Raw genomic sequence first — 15085 nt, forward strand, 5'->3', positions numbered from 1 at the left:
GATAGGCTCAACGCGCTGTCTTTTTAGCGGGACATGGAGGGGAAGGGTTCTGAGTGGTCGCGTTGAACAAAACAAAAACAATCGTTGCCCAGGGGTTGGCTCACGTCCCCTCAGCGAAATCTAAATCCCCTCCACCGACTCGGTACTAAGCTTGCATTGTCAACAAGCACCAAACGGTCAGGTTTAACGGGTCTGGTATTACCTGGTCGCAATACATTCGGCGCATAAGGCACGCTTAGTCCTCTATTATTTTGTGATACCCTTTCATTAGGTTTTACCGTTCTTACCGCTTCATTTCTTTCCCTCTTGTCGCTCGCTACTTGCGACGACGACACTGTCGAATCGCCCGCCATGGATACCATAGACTTTGACCTCAACGATGCCTTGAAGCACTACATGTCGGACCCAGCCAGCATTTCAACGCCTGAAGCTGATGGGGCTCTCTTCGACTGCGAAAATGATCCCGAAGCCCTTACACTCCCTGTCGTTAACTCTGTCCTGAACCCTATCGTCGACGCAGTCGCCGATAATCCAGATGCCATCATGCGCGCCTCCCACATGGACTCGCTGCAATTCCTCCTCAAGTTAGCCCCCATATCCCTCCATCATTCACCTGATACTCCGACTGTGGGACAACATTCTGAGCTAGAAAATCCCAGATACACAGCACATCTTCCCACCCACGCCCTAAGCAAGATCTTCGACCTTGTTATGAGCGGCTTGAGTGCAGAGGCCGACTCTGTTCACTCCGATATCGACTCCCCCGACGAGCAAGACTCGGTACCCCACCACAAGAAACTACTCGAGATATACGGTTTCCTTTTGCAATGGACGATCGCTGCTGTCGAGACCAAGGCCGCTGAGAAGTCGTCAGCGGCGCCGGCCGCTAGAGGACGCGGAAAGGGAAAGAAGGGGGCCGCAAAGGATAAGGACGCAGCTTGGGATTCGGCTACACAGCTTCAGGGAGCCTTGGAAGTTATGTGCAAGGTCCTCAAGCTCAAGCTCTCCAAGATCTTTCTCACAACAAGCGAACGAGATACATTCATTGGTCTCCTTACCCGACCAGTTTATATGGTTTTGGAGAGTGAGCAACGGGTCAAGACAACAACCATCCGAATGCACTGCTTCAAGGTCCTTTGTATTGCAGTGAAGCATCATGGACATGGATATGGTAAGTACCTCGAAGTGCCCGAATCAAGTGAAATGCTGACAACTGAAAGCGGCGCAAATCAACATCATCCAGAACTTGACATATTTCGAGCACTTGTCGGAACCAATGGCCGAGTTCCTACACATCCTAGCGGAAACTTACGACTATCCTCAGCTCGCTGACGAGGTATTACGCGAAATCAGTAACAAAGAATTCAACTCCAACGATACTAGAGGACCTAAGTCTGTTTCTTCCTTTATTGCCAAGCTTTCTGAGTTGGCGCCACGATTAGTGATTAAGCAGATGACCATGCTTGCGAAGCAATTGGACAGCGAGGTAGGTTTTCATGGATATGCCATGGGCTGTTAGCTAACCAGAGCAGTCATATACTCTTCGATGTGCTCTTATCGAGGTCTGTGGAAACATGGTTGGCTACCTCAGCAAGCAAGATGAGCGCAGCGAGAACCACAAGTCCCAACTGAACGCCTTTTTCGATGTGCTGGAAGAGCGATTCCTCGACATCAACCCCTACTGCCGGTGCAGAACTCTCCAAGTGTACATGCGACTTTGCGATCTTGCGCAAAAGTTCCCCAAGCGGCGACAAAAGGCTGCAGAACTCGCCTGTAGAAGTCTGGAAGACAAGAGCAGCAATGTCCGACGTAACGCAATTAAGCTTCTAGGCACACTTATCAAGACACATCCTTTCACGGTCATGCACGGCGCCCAGCTGTCAAGAAAGGAGTGGCAGGCTCGTTTGGACATGGTGCAGGAGGAGTTGGATGCTCTCAAGCCTCCCCCTGGTGTCCCTGGGTTTGGAGGCGATCAGGCGAACACGACTGTTGACAATGAGCTTCTTGATGAGGCGACACAACTTGGCTCTCCTCAGAAGCCCACCCAGATGACTGAAGAAGAGAAGGCTGCTGCTATCAAGAAGGCACAGGAGGAAGCTGCCACAAGTGAAGCTATCGAAAAACTGACACTCACCCGGCGATACTACAACGAGGCTCTAAAGTTTATCGATGTTATCCACGACGCCACCACCACGATCTGCCAGCTTCTCGGGTCAAGGAACAAGAGCGAGGTTATTGAGGCCATGGACTTCTTTGAGGTCGGTGACGCCTACAATATTGAGCAGAACAAGGTCGGTATTCGACGTATGCTTCGACTCATCTGGACCAAGGGCAACAGCGATGAAGGAAAGGGTGTCCAGACACACTTGATCGAGTGTTACAGGCGACTCTTCTTTGAGGCACCTGACTCGTTCAGTCCCAATGATTCGGCGATTTACATTGCGCGCAACATGATCAGTTTGACCTTTGGCGCGACACCCGCTGAGCTGACGTCGCTTGAGCAGCTCTTGGCGACAATGATGAAGGGCGGCATGATCCCTGAGGTTGTTATCAACAAGCTTTGGCAAGTCTATGGTGTTCAGAAACGGGAGATCTCCCGCACTCAGCGCCGAGGTGCCATCATTGTTTTGGGAATGCTGGCAACTGCAAACCCCGAGATTGTGGTTGGTGAGATGGAGACCATGCTTAGGACTGGTCTTGGTCTGCATGGACACAATGACCTTCAGTTGGCCAAGTTTACATGCATTGCTTTGAGGCGTATTAACCCATCTGGACGACAGTCTAAGGACTCTCCTGTGAAGTTCTCACGGTTGCCCAACGACCACGCTGTGTCCGTCAGATTGGCTGCCATCACCGAGGTTCCTTCAGACAGCAAGGAGTGGTATGGTGTAGCAGAGCAGGCCATCAACGCCATCTACGCTATCTCTAAGCATCCCGATACCCTCTGCTCAGACCTCATCAGACGAAAAGCACGACAGGTGTTTGGACAGTCCCGCACCCCACCATCCTCGCAACCCAGCTCGCGTCCTACATCGCGAGATGAGACAAAGATTGCGCCAACTGCCGACCAGACTGCGACCCAGGGTGAGAAGAAGAAACGCGACAATGCCATCGCTCTGTCTCAGCTTCTATTCATCGTCGGCCACGTTGCCATCAAGCAAATTGTTCATCTTGAGCTGTGTGAACTCGACTTCAAGCGCCGAAAGCAGGAGAAGGAGAAGGCAGCGCCCGCTAAAAACGACAAGGACAAGGAAGATGCAGATGAGCTTGATCTGATCGGAGGCACAACAGAGGACGACTTTACAGAAGCCATGGCACACATTCGTGAGCGAGAGCTTCTATACGGACCCAACTCTCTATTAGCCGTCTTTGGCCCACTGGTATCAGAAATATGCGCCAACAACACAACATACGCCGATAAGGGCCTCCAGGCCGCTGCGACGCTCTGTCTCGCTAAGCTCATGTGTGTGTCTGCCGAGTACTGTGAAGCAAACTTGCCGCTGCTCATCACTATCATGGAGCGTTCGCCCAACGCCACTGTCCGAAGCAATGCCGTCATCGCGCTGGGTGACATGGCAGTCTGCTTCAACCATCTCATTGATGAGAACACCGATTTCCTTTACCGCAGACTGGCTGACGACGATGCGTCCGTTAAGCGAACGTGTCTTATGACGTTGACCTTCCTGATCCTCGCTGGACAGGTCAAGGTCAAGGGTCAGCTCGGCGAGATGGCCAAATGTTTGGAGGATGAAGATCGCAGGATCGCTGATTTGGCGAGAATGTTCTTCACCGAGCTTAGCACCAAGGACAATGCCGTGTACAACCACTTTGTCGACATGTTCAGTCTGCTCAGTGCTGGCGGGAATATGGAGGAGGAGAGCTTCCGCAGGATTGTCAAGTTCCTTCTTGGCTTTGTTGAAAAGGTATGTGATGCACTCATGGTTGAACAAGCAATAACTAACGCATTGACCAGGACAAACACGCCAAACAGCTGGCCGAGAAGCTTGCCGCACGACTCAACCGTTGTGAGACAGAGCGACAATGGAACGATGTTGCATATGCGTTGGGCATTTTGCAACATAAGAATGAAGAGATTACAAAGCTGGTGTCTGAAGGCTACCGAGTCGTTCAATCCTCTGCTTAAGTTGTTGGAGTCGCATCTTGGGATTGGCTAAAATGATGCTATGAGTGATACGAAATGGAATGTAACGACGAACATATAGATGGCCAGGTTGGGTGGAGATGCGTTGATTTGAGTTTTCGCGATAGATACCAGTGTTATTTAAGAATTTTGGTATTGAAGTTTGTGTTGCCTCCACTTTTATTGTATTGGTTTGTTGAGAGAAGACCTGATAGCTGAGGTGGTATCTGTTTTGTATGAGTTGTATGATGCTTGTTACGTTTCACGATGTTTGTCACAGGCTCGACAACGCTCAAAGGCAACATCCCTGGTAGTTTGTGATACTTCAGATATTAACAAGCCGACAATGTTGGCCTTGTATACGTATGCAATGCGCATGTGACTCAATTGTTCCATTCTGAGCTCAACTGGTGATGAATTTTCGCATCCCGAATTGATCTAGGGTAGTCACTGACACGCCACCAACTGAGACCACTTCTGCGTCGCGAGACAACCTAGTCTAAGCTAAGGCCAAGCCCCACACAAGCTGTCCAAGTGATAGCCTCGGTCATGGCATCCGTGATCAAGCAACAAAGGATCAAAGTGGTTGAGGAATTTGACAAAGAGATAATGTCATTGCTTTGAATCAAGTGGATGCAGCAGCTTAATTGAGCCCTTTGTGCTTTACCCCTTTTTCGTGGGGATTCGAGCTGTAAAGTATAACTCGAGCTTGCTGCGTTGATGATTGAATGATGTGACGGGGGGTCAGCACTCCAGCTCCAGGTACAAAAAGGGCGGGTCTTCCCACCTAGGTTTGTTTCTCTGAGCGGCAGTTGTACTGTATCGAGCCCATCATAGGACGAAGCTTGGTGATCTATTCCTAACCTGATTGGTTCATTCGTGGTAAGCTCTCTCTATGACCCTGCTGATGGATATGAATATTGTTATGGAACATATAACTAACGTAAGTTCTAGTATCAGTCAGTCACTTTACAACAACAACAACAGTCTTGACGTCCAATTCTGACATCTTATCTCTCCCCGACTCTCGTGTTACTCCACATTTCTATTCCGACCTTAGACTTGAGCTGCTCTTTTGTTTCTGTTTCTTATTCTTGTCGATAAGATAAAGATAGTGAAACAAAAACGCTTCTGCTGTCTTGACTTGTCCAACATCACGTCGCACTTGTTACCGCAGAGCTTGGACCAACTCCAACTCCAACTCCCACCCACGATCGCGATCGCGGAGAATCAACTGCGCCACCAATTTACATTACGGTAGGCGCCGCGATAACGTTCCAGCGCCTCCGAGTCTCTCAGCGTCCACCCAAGCTGAGGTGCTCACCTACCCAGCCAGCCACGTGATCGCGCTCATTGAAAACAGTACAAGGAAGAAGCTGGTCCGCGTTACAAGCTGTGCCAACCTAGTGCGTCACCTTGTACGAGCTTTCTTTCGTAGCATCAAGGACAAAAAAAGACACCAGCAAAGCCATTCAAGTTATCAGCACGAACCAATTCTACCAGGACCATTATTCACGCTGTTCAAGCCTGCGAAGAATTGTCCATTGAGAAGAACTAACGCGATTGCGACTGCGACTTGCACGTGCGACTGCGGCGGCGCGCTGATTCACTTTCGCGACGATCTGCTGGTGAGGCCATGGGCTTGACTGGTGCGCCTGCGCCGCGAAGGATTAAAGAAAGGGGAGCTCGCTAGGTACGTTTCTTTGTCACTAAGAATCACTAGCGACTTTATCCACCCAGCCTTTCACCAAGTTTTATCTGGCAAGTTCCGATGAATGCGAGCTAATCTTCGTGATCAGAGGCTACCGATATCATCGCAAGAACCCTTACACACATTTTACCTACCAACGATACACAAAATGCACGACAAGATCGTCCCCCTAGGCTCGCGCCTACATTACCCTATCATCGTTACGAAACTCCTCAAGAAACCCGGCGATACGATCAAGAAACAAGAAAGCATTTTCGAGTACAAGTTCCACTGGAAGCGCAAGGTTAACGAAGAGACTTGGAGCGATGAAACCACATACACCGAGTTCGACAGCCCCGCCGAAGGCAAGCTTAAACAATGGCGCATCCGCGAAGGCCAAGAGATCGCGGCTGACTCGCCCTGTCTGATGGTTGAAGAAGCGTGCGGTCATGAAGTTCAGGTGCAGGGTCTTTGCAGTTTGTGCGGCGCTGACATGACCGAGATCAACTGGGCGAGTGATAACCTCGACACAGATCGCGCTATGATCAACATGAGCCATGACCAGACTGTCTTGAGAGTCAGCGAAAGCGTCGCCACAAAGGCCGAGCACGAGAACCAGAAGCGCCTCCTCAGACAACGGAAACTGAGTCTCGTTGTCGATCTTGATCAAACTATTATTCATGCTTGTATAGAACCCACGATCGGAGAGTGGAAGAACGATCCGACGAATCCTAATTACGAAGCTGTGAAGGATGTGAGGGACTTCCAGCTCAATGATGACGGCCCTCGCGGATTGACCAGCGGCTGCACATACTATATCAAGCTTCGACCTGGATTGATGGAATTCTTGGATGAGGTTTCCAAGATGTATGAGTTGCACGTTTACACCATGGGCACACGCGCCTACGCCCTCAACATCGCCAAGATCGTTGACCCCGAACAGAAGCTCTTTGGAAACCGGGTCATCAGTCGTGATGAGAATGGTAGCATCACTTCCAAGAGCTTACAACGTCTGTTCCCCGTCAGTACAGACATGGTAGTTATCATTGACGACCGAGCCGACGTGTGGCCTATGAACCGACCGAATCTTATCAAGGTGGTGCCCTACGATTTCTTCAAGGGTATTGGCGACATCAACTCGAGTTTTCTCCCTAAGCGAACGGATATTCTACCTATACTTAAGTCGAAGCCGGTGGAAAAGGGCGTGAAAATAGCACCAAAAGCTTCACCGATGGATGAGATCGCTCGAATGAGCGGCGGAGACGATGCCGCCAGTCTCAAGGTCCAGGAAGAAGAACAGGAGAAGACACTCGAGAAGCAAATCAAGGATCGACCATTGCTCCATATGCAGGAAGAGCTAGACAAGGAAGACGATCAGCAAGACACGAATGTTGGCGAGAATGATAGCGAATCACCGCCTGTCCACCACCGAAACGTTCTTGTTGACGACGACGAGGAGCTTATCGCTCTCCAAGACCACCTTACAGACTTACACACAGCCTTTTACGAGACATACGACCGGCGACGAGCGGAGAGGAGAGAGAAAGAGGGAACACACCCACCGGCACATAGCAAGTCAAAGCGAAGGGCATCCGTTGATGATGGCGTCGACTTATCTATGGTCCCGGATGTCGGCGACATTCTCGACGAACTCAAGTCCAATGTCTTGTCTGGTCTCGTGATTGTGCTATCAGGGCTTGTTCCTCTGGGCGTGAGAGTGGAGGAGTCGGAGATTGGTATGCAGGCTCAGAGTTATGGTGCTCAGGTCCTGGATACAGTATCGAAACGAGTCACACATCTTGTCGTTGCCTCATCACGTCCTCGTACCAAGAAGGTACAACAAGCAGCGAAAATACCCAGCATCAAAATTGTCAACCAAAACTGGCTCACCGACTGCCTAAGTCAATGGAGACGACTCGACGAGCGACCTTATTTTTTAGAGATCATGGACGCTGATAGGGAGAAGGGAGGCGATGATACTACTGAAGTTACCTCGGAAGCCGACGAAGCTGAAGATGCGCAGACGGGACAAGAGCTTAGGGACTTTGACTGGGGAGAAGCTGAAGATGAACTGGCCGAATTCCTGGATGATGATGTTGGCGACGACGGCGACGTGAGCATTGCCCCCACGGTCACAGAATCAGACGTTGAATCCGTGGACGGTCAGAACTCGAAAGGCATCAAGCGTAAGGCTGATGCCGATGAGTCGGACGACGACGGCTCAAATCTAGGCGAAAGTGTCCTGGCCAAGAAGCAACGCCTGGCTCGGAATAGGGGTGCCTCTGGTCTCCGATCAATACAAACACCCAACGGCGACGACCAAGACACAGAAGATGGAAGTCTACCCACACCAGTTCCAACAGGCGACGAAGATGTGGTGGATCGGGACAAAGAGCCTCTGGTGAATGTTGATGATGGGGCAGATTTTGATGAGGATGAGTTGGAGAGAGAGTTACTAGCAGAGCTTATGGCGGACTGAGATATGAGAAGCATCAATGGCGAATTGAAGACTTGAAACCTCGGGAATGGAGTCAGGCGCGATATGGAATAGGATAATTTTTACCCTACATTTACATCAGTAAAATGGAGATAGAAGCGTGTACATGATGGAGGGGAGTTGGTTGGTTCGAGATTTGTACTGGTAAATACGCTATGTAATACCCCGAGGCAAGGGCAATCAAGTCTTACAAGCACGTTGTTGTGTCTAATCCAATTTGATGGGTGGTTTTGTAAAACATATGAGCTATTGTGTGCCATGTTTGTCCTCTGATCCGCTGAGGCTCGTCACTGTGAATCGATTACGCTCCACCCGGAGATCTTGTCGCCGATTTTTGACAGAGAGACAGGGATGGCTGACTATCCCGTACTAACAAATCTTGGTGTGGTTTGAGCCTGACCGGGTTAGTGAGAGCTACTGTAGAAACCCGTCTCACATCGGGGATCTATCATGCCGCTTCAATTAGAAAGACACTCGCCAGACGACAAAGTCATGACGTGTAGTGTGTCGCTTTGTAATTAGAATTGCACACGGAGGAATTATGATGAGATAGGTGAAATGCGTATAAGAAGGACGAGATGTCCCTTGATTGAAGATGCCAGCAACTCTTGTTACATTCGTACAACCACTTGAATCAACATAACTGACACCACTTATTGTCTTGATCCTGAAATTACTATCTATCTCAATCATGGTATCCTTCAAAGGCTTCAATCCAGAAACCGACATTCCCTCTCTCACCGGAAAGGTCATCCTCATCACTGGCGGTTTGTCTCCTCCTCCCTCTTCACAATCATCTCCTAACGAGTCATCAGGAACTTCCGGTCTAGGCCGCTCTGCTATCCTCACTCTCGCCTCTCACAATCCATCTCACATCTACTTCACCGGCCGCTCCTCAGCCTCCGCATCGTCTCTCATATCTGCCATATCTCCCGTTCCAGCAACATTCCTCGAATGCGATCTAACATCCATCGCAAGCATGCGCTCCGTAGCGAAGAAGTTCACACATCATCGATTGGACGTCTTCATCGCAAACGCGGGAGTCATGGCTGTTGATGGACTTACTCAAGATGGACTGGAGCTGCAGTTTGGTGTTAACCATGTTGGCAATGCGACGCTTTTGATGGCTCTTTTACCAATCATGCAGAAAACTGCTGAGAAGAGCGAAGTGCGATTTGTTAGTGTTACTTCACTTGGATATGCAGGCCATCCAAAGCAAGGTATCGACTTTGAGACGCTGCATTCACTCCAAGAACACTTATCCTTTGGAACATGGAGCCGTTATGGACAGAGCAAACTCGCTAACATCGTCCTGGCAAAGGAACTGGAGCGACGATGCCCTGCTATCAAGAGCGTTGTTGTCCATCCTGGTGTTATTGCTACGAATTTGGTCACAGGCCTGGGGTTCTGGAAGAGAATGTTTGTGTATGTTACCAACCCGTCTATGATGACGGTTGAGCAAGGTGGATATAACACCGCTTGGGCTGCGGCCGGTGATGTCAAGAGAGATGAGACAGTGGCGTTTTATGAACCCGTTGGAAAGGCAAATAAGGGGGATGACATGTGTTTCAGTGAGGACTTGGGCAAGAAGCTGTGGCAGTGGACGGAGGAGAAGATTGAGAGTGTCAAATAGTCACAGTAGAGGTATTCAGTGTCTTCTTTGTGACTTTTCGATTCCAGGTAAAACCAGTTTGTTAAAACATATATACAAGCTTGCGTCTTTCCACCCTTTGTTTAGTTTGTAGTAGGAGGGGGTGTAACAGCGAAAGTCGGCCTCACGAATCTGCCCCGTGTTAGCATATTCCCCTATCAACGGTACCTCTTGATGAGAGAACTAACCGGTCACTGTTGTAAACCTTGGCATTGTCGCCGAGCAACTCCTTCTCGCGCTTCTGATCGGCAAGGTATCGACGGACCTGATCGCGGTCCTCTTCGGCTTGGAGGAGGGGAATGAGATTGATGCGAGCCCACATCTTTTCACGGCCGAGTTCGCTGATACTTGTCAGTATTGGGTTCAAAAGATCGTTGTTTTCTGTGTGAGCAATCGTGGTCGTGGGGTGTTTGTAGATTGCCGGCGTGTTTTGTTGTAGATGCATGTTCGGTCAGAGGGAGTGATAACGTACTTGGCCTCGCGCATGCCGCCGATCAGCTTATACCAGCCGTAGCCCATCACAGCGCCCATTCCAAGGAGGAGGATACCGGGACGGAAACCCTTCGCGGGGAGGTTTCGCTGTAGAAAGTTAGATAAATGTCCATTTCAACTGCCTGCGACTGCTCCATGTCTTCCCGGGCTTGCAATCGATCGTGACGCCTCCCCAGTTATTTCAGCAAACTCCCCCGAGCCAATTGATCCCCCAAACACCCTCAAGCAACACATCGTCCCAATTGCACTCCCGTAAACCTCCAACGCACCTTGTACTGAACGGGCTCGTACCCGCCCCGAGGGGGCATATCCTGAGGCATGCTGGGCAGAAATGAATGTCGCTCGCTGGTCTCGAATGTCGCTACTGTCGTATCGTCCCTCGTGCGAGCGGGCTCGTCGTTTGCTGTCGCGTTGGGCGGTCTTCGGTTTGTGAGGTGATTGATTGAATTGAGCTGCCAGTCAATTCCGGTTGACAGACTTGAGCGATTACGTAAGGTGACTGGGGAGCTTTGAGAGCTGGGCCGCCCAAATGGGTTACTAAGCGGATTGCCCAGTAGATTTGTAGGGATTAGCAAGTGAAGGTATCACCATTGCGTTGAGTGAATTGAGGTTGTTTGCTTTGTCTTTGTGTCTTTGTGCTTGAGTTATTGGTAGCAACAATGGAGGTAAACATGTTTGCGTCTCGAGGAATCATGTTCGTTCATTGTCATCCTTTCACAGCTGGCTTACAGTGACGGCTTTATCCCTATACGATGGAATCACTCTCCGTTATGGGCTCGTGTTTGAAGAAAGCATTCGCTTCGATTTAATTCTGTTTGAGTTTGCGCTTGCAATAAATTATTGTTTATTTGCGATAATTAATCTGCCTTTGCCAGCCACCAATATTACTTCACGGTGTTTGAAACTGAAGGCGTTTGCTTCACAGAGTAGACTTGCAGAGATTGCGACTATAAAGATGTCTTGTAAGCATCCTAACATGTCAAGAACTCATCTACTTATTGAACAGAGACCTCACGATGGAGGATGATATCCCTGAAGGTTACAGGCCAGACCCCCCAGGCAACATCGAAGCAATATGGCACAAGAGCCATACCCCGATTTTCGACCTCTATCCGTATCCAAACAACAAGAGCCCCATCATCCCATCAACATCAAACCTAGACGAAGACTGGCTTCTCGCGGCCACCAGCAGAGCACGCATCTTCAAGACCCTCAGCAGCAGCCCCAACATCCGGGAATACAAGAATGAACACATCCAATTCTTCTTCTGGACTGCTCTTGACCGTTCAAACCGCCGTTACAAAGACATCCACGCTCCCAACGCACAGCTCTGGGACTTCCACGATATGCACGGTATGCTGGCCTGGTAGCGCGAGGTCATGCACTCCCCGCATCTCCAAGAGACACAGCAAGCCCATGAAGATGGCCTTTGGCGCGATGTGCTTCTCAGTTCGCCCTGGTTTGACTGTCCTATCTTTGATGACTTGCTGCAMAAGCCACAAATAAGGAATGGCCCAGGTGGAGAGAAGCTCGAAAAGGTTCACATGGTGAAGCGAAACCCGCATTTTGTCGAGTTGGAGGATGAGTTTCTGGAGAGATGGTGGTTCAAGGCGGCGAAGTTGAAGTTGAGGAGGTTTGACAATGGGGATGCGGTGCTGCCAATCACGGCACAGAGTTACAGGGATATGTACGGGGAGAAGGCCATGAAATGGGATGTTGAGGAGGAAGATGATGAGAGTGGTGAAGAGACTGAGATCGCCATTGGTGGGAATATGCAGAGAGAAGACGAAGACGCTGACGATGAAGAGTCTATCTGATGACGAGTCACCCGAAGAGGGATTTACTATCAAGAACTGGCTGCGGATGAACATGGGTCGGGGAGGTGTATCAACAGCCCATCGTGTCTCATACCTATTCACATACAAGGAAGCCCAAGAGTAGTATTTGAATAGCTGCTTCGACTATTAAGATGTATTCAATGATTCTGAACTATCCGCAGCTTCAGTTTACCTCGCCATTTGGCTTGTGCTGTCTCTGTCTACCATATCGGGGCTGTAGCAGTATTGATACCATTCCCTATTCTATTCCCCATTAGTATAAGCTACAGACAAATGGAGGCCACCCACCCAAGAACTACCCCCCCGAAGATCATCTGCAAAAGAATCTACGATGTGACATTTGTGACAGTGCCAATCAACATGATCAGCGTACCAACGACGATAGCTTTGTTTCTCCCAAGTCTCTCCCCGATAGTGAAGGCAACGAGAGCGCCAACAAAGAAACCGATACCATAGATTGAAGTTACAGTGGCATGGAGATTCGTCTTTGCAGATTCAACGAGATTAAAGTTTGAGAAAAGTCTTGAGCTACGACGACACCACCTGAGAGTGTCAGAGGTGATGATTCAAGGATACCAAGGGGTCAGCTCACTCAAGACACCTTGATCGTAGCCAAAGAGGGTCATGTCAGTTGCGTATGCAGCCTGGAGCGGTTAGAGAGTGTAAATGAAGTATAGCGTGACGAACTATGATCCAGAATGTAAGCCATCCTCCTTAGAGGCCGAATAAGCACTGTTTTAATGCTTTGGCCTTAGGGAGAATCTGTCTTTAATCGTCCAACACCTCGAGAAAATGGCGATCAGAGCACAAAGATGACGTGGAAGACGATGCACATCGTTGGTAACTCTGTCAATTGACCTTTATATCCGAAGTGCCACTCTCAACTTCATTTTAGACGCTCTGGGCATATTGTTACAGAGTTACCCCTATAATACTTCGCTTGCGTATAATGAATGCATTATTTAGCTGCCTGGACCTCATCCTCATCCGACTCTCCCAGAGTCCTCATCGCCTGAGATGCAATGATGAGCGTTCTGTTACATTAGCCTGAGTACAGTGAGGGAAGACATTATACTTTTGTTCCTAGCGAGCGAGCTAAGTGTGATGAAAACAATCACCTCGATGCTTTTCCTGTGGGGAAATTAGCTTGTTCTCACAGGCGAGTAACTTCACTTGCGGACGAAAAGGATGACATTCCTCTTTTGTTGACATAAAATAAGCTGAGATTTTGTAAATCTCTTAATCTAACAATCGAACCTCATCCAGTTGTTCAGATATTCCCCCAAGGGATACTATTCTCCAGTTGCATCTGTCTCAACGACACATCGTCCACCACATGCTCCAATCCCAAGCACATGATAGCAGCGGCATGAGACGTGATCAAAGGCCAAGTATCTTTTTCCTCGACCCTGAGAAAGTATCCGGGATGCAAATTTTCCCAAGAACTGTACACTGTGGGATTCAGCCGTGTACCCCCCTTTGCCTGCCACAACACCGAAGCGTTGTATTTCTGCTTGCGATACGTGAAGGCGCATGCTTCATTGGCTCCGCCGTTCCAGATTGTGAGCCTCTCCAACTTTGGCATATGCTTGGCCATTTGCGCAGCAGTTTGCAACAGTTTGTGGATCTCGAAAGAGTCTCCGTCACAGGTGAGAAGTCGGGACGTCAGTGTAAGGGAACGCAAGTCGGCCCAGAGCCAGGTTTCCTGACACTGGCTGAAGAAGTCGACGGCGTCAACGATGAAAGAAAGGGAGAGATTCTCAAGCGACAGGCTTGCTACAGCGAGCTCCCGAGCAAGAACCTTGCCTGGTGGAGTTGGCCTCGATTGGGACTGGAAATGGCGTTGAATCCACGATCTACGGCGACGAGCTACCGCGTTAAAGTACTCGTTGCGATCTTGGAAAACCGTCATCGACGTGACATTCTTGAAGGAACTAGGCTGTAAGAACAGGCGCTGTGCATAACCTTCCATGTAATAGGGTCCATAAATCTCTGAGACATCCCAAGTCTCAAGGCAAATATCTTCCAGCCGGGGAAGTCGCTTGAGTATGCAGGAAAGAGTGTCTGGTTCAAGTTGACGTCGGCACTGTCGAGGAAGAAGAAACTTTGTTACGGCTTGGACAGAGGGACCACTTTGAAGCTTAAAGGCCAAAGATGAGAATAATCCCCGTAGTGACGCGTGTGAAGGCATTTCAAACTCTTGGAGTTGAGAATTTGACAAACGAGACATATCTCCGTCTTGTTCCCCTGGACACCCAATGTGATGCCCCCTGAACCACTCCTTCGAGTGATACACAGGTTCATACACGTTGATCTCTAGCGTCAAGTCGTCTTGTGCCGGCCATAATTGCAAGGCCTGGAATAGCCGTGTGATAGCAACGTTGATACACACAGTCTCGTGCTCGTTTCGCGACCGATCGCAATTCCGCGTTTCAAGCTCAACGTTGAGCCATATGTGTTTGACGAGTCGTCTATGTCGATACCCCATGCGACCAAGTGTCTGAAATACCGTTGGTGTGCTATGGCAAGCGTCCAAAGAGGAGGCTTGAATACGAAGGTCCCGAAAGGTCTTTTTCTCAATGGCATCGCGCCATTCTAACGAGACGGGAGCATAGGGCGCGATATGGTCGTGAGCAACGACGTACCCCAAGATCATGGTGCGAATCTCTTGAGGGAGTGAGCCCCAGCGAGTCATGCTGTTTTATGTGTGCGGGAGAGCTTTCCTTTAGAAGATGTGATTAATGAAGGTCAAGTAACCGAAGAGTTGAAACGGAAG

General features: G+C 49.5%; 6 protein-coding genes across 6 annotated transcripts; 4 read left to right on the forward strand and 2 right to left on the reverse strand.

Annotated features, from left to right (window-relative positions):
• Nucleotides 1-351: 351 nt before the first annotated feature.
• Nucleotides 352-4144, forward strand: FMAN_11558 (putative YCS4-subunit of condensin protein complex; the record flags this gene model as incomplete). Its single annotated transcript, XM_041834388.1, has 4 exons — nucleotides 352-1171; nucleotides 1221-1486; nucleotides 1533-3923; nucleotides 3974-4144. The coding sequence occupies 4 exons, from the start codon at nucleotides 352-354 to the stop codon at nucleotides 4142-4144; spliced, it is 3648 nt and encodes a 1215-aa protein (XP_041684657.1).
• Nucleotides 4145-6000: 1856 nt separating this feature from the next.
• On the forward strand, nucleotides 6001-8310 carry FMAN_11559 (uncharacterized protein; the record flags this gene model as incomplete). Its single annotated transcript, XM_041834389.1, has 1 exon — nucleotides 6001-8310. The coding sequence occupies one exon, from the start codon at nucleotides 6001-6003 to the stop codon at nucleotides 8308-8310; it is 2310 nt and encodes a 769-aa protein (XP_041684658.1).
• A 709-nt stretch (nucleotides 8311-9019) lies between these two features.
• Nucleotides 9020-9961, forward strand: FMAN_11560 (related to alcohol dehydrogenase homolog Bli-4; the record flags this gene model as incomplete). The annotated part of the gene is made up of 2 exons (XM_041834390.1): nucleotides 9020-9095; nucleotides 9144-9961. 2 exons carry the CDS (start codon nucleotides 9020-9022, stop codon nucleotides 9959-9961), a joined length of 894 nt encoding a protein of 297 aa, XP_041684659.1.
• Nucleotides 9962-10062: 101 nt separating this feature from the next.
• On the reverse strand, nucleotides 10063-10791 carry FMAN_11561 (uncharacterized protein; the record flags this gene model as incomplete). Its single annotated transcript, XM_041834391.1, has 4 exons — nucleotides 10063-10111; nucleotides 10168-10320; nucleotides 10452-10558; nucleotides 10741-10791. The coding sequence occupies 4 exons, from the start codon at nucleotides 10789-10791 to the stop codon at nucleotides 10063-10065; spliced, it is 360 nt and encodes a 119-aa protein (XP_041684660.1).
• Nucleotides 10792-11487: 696 nt separating this feature from the next.
• On the forward strand, nucleotides 11488-12288 carry FMAN_11562 (uncharacterized protein; the record flags this gene model as incomplete). Its single annotated transcript, XM_041834392.1, has 2 exons — nucleotides 11488-11824; nucleotides 11873-12288. The coding sequence occupies 2 exons, from the start codon at nucleotides 11488-11490 to the stop codon at nucleotides 12286-12288; spliced, it is 753 nt and encodes a 250-aa protein (XP_041684661.1).
• Nucleotides 12289-13579: 1291 nt separating this feature from the next.
• FMAN_11563 (uncharacterized protein) lies at nucleotides 13580-15004 on the reverse strand (the record flags this gene model as incomplete). The annotated part of the gene is made up of 1 exon (XM_041834393.1): nucleotides 13580-15004. One exon carries the CDS (start codon nucleotides 15002-15004, stop codon nucleotides 13580-13582), a length of 1425 nt encoding a protein of 474 aa, XP_041684662.1.
• Nucleotides 15005-15085: the final 81 nt, after the last annotated feature.

The sequence above is a fragment of the Fusarium mangiferae genome (genome assembly GCF_900044065.1).
Source record: "Fusarium mangiferae strain MRC7560 genome assembly, contig: FMAN_scaffold008, whole genome shotgun sequence".
In the NCBI taxonomy this organism is placed as follows: Eukaryota; Fungi; Ascomycota; class Sordariomycetes; order Hypocreales; family Nectriaceae; genus Fusarium; species Fusarium mangiferae.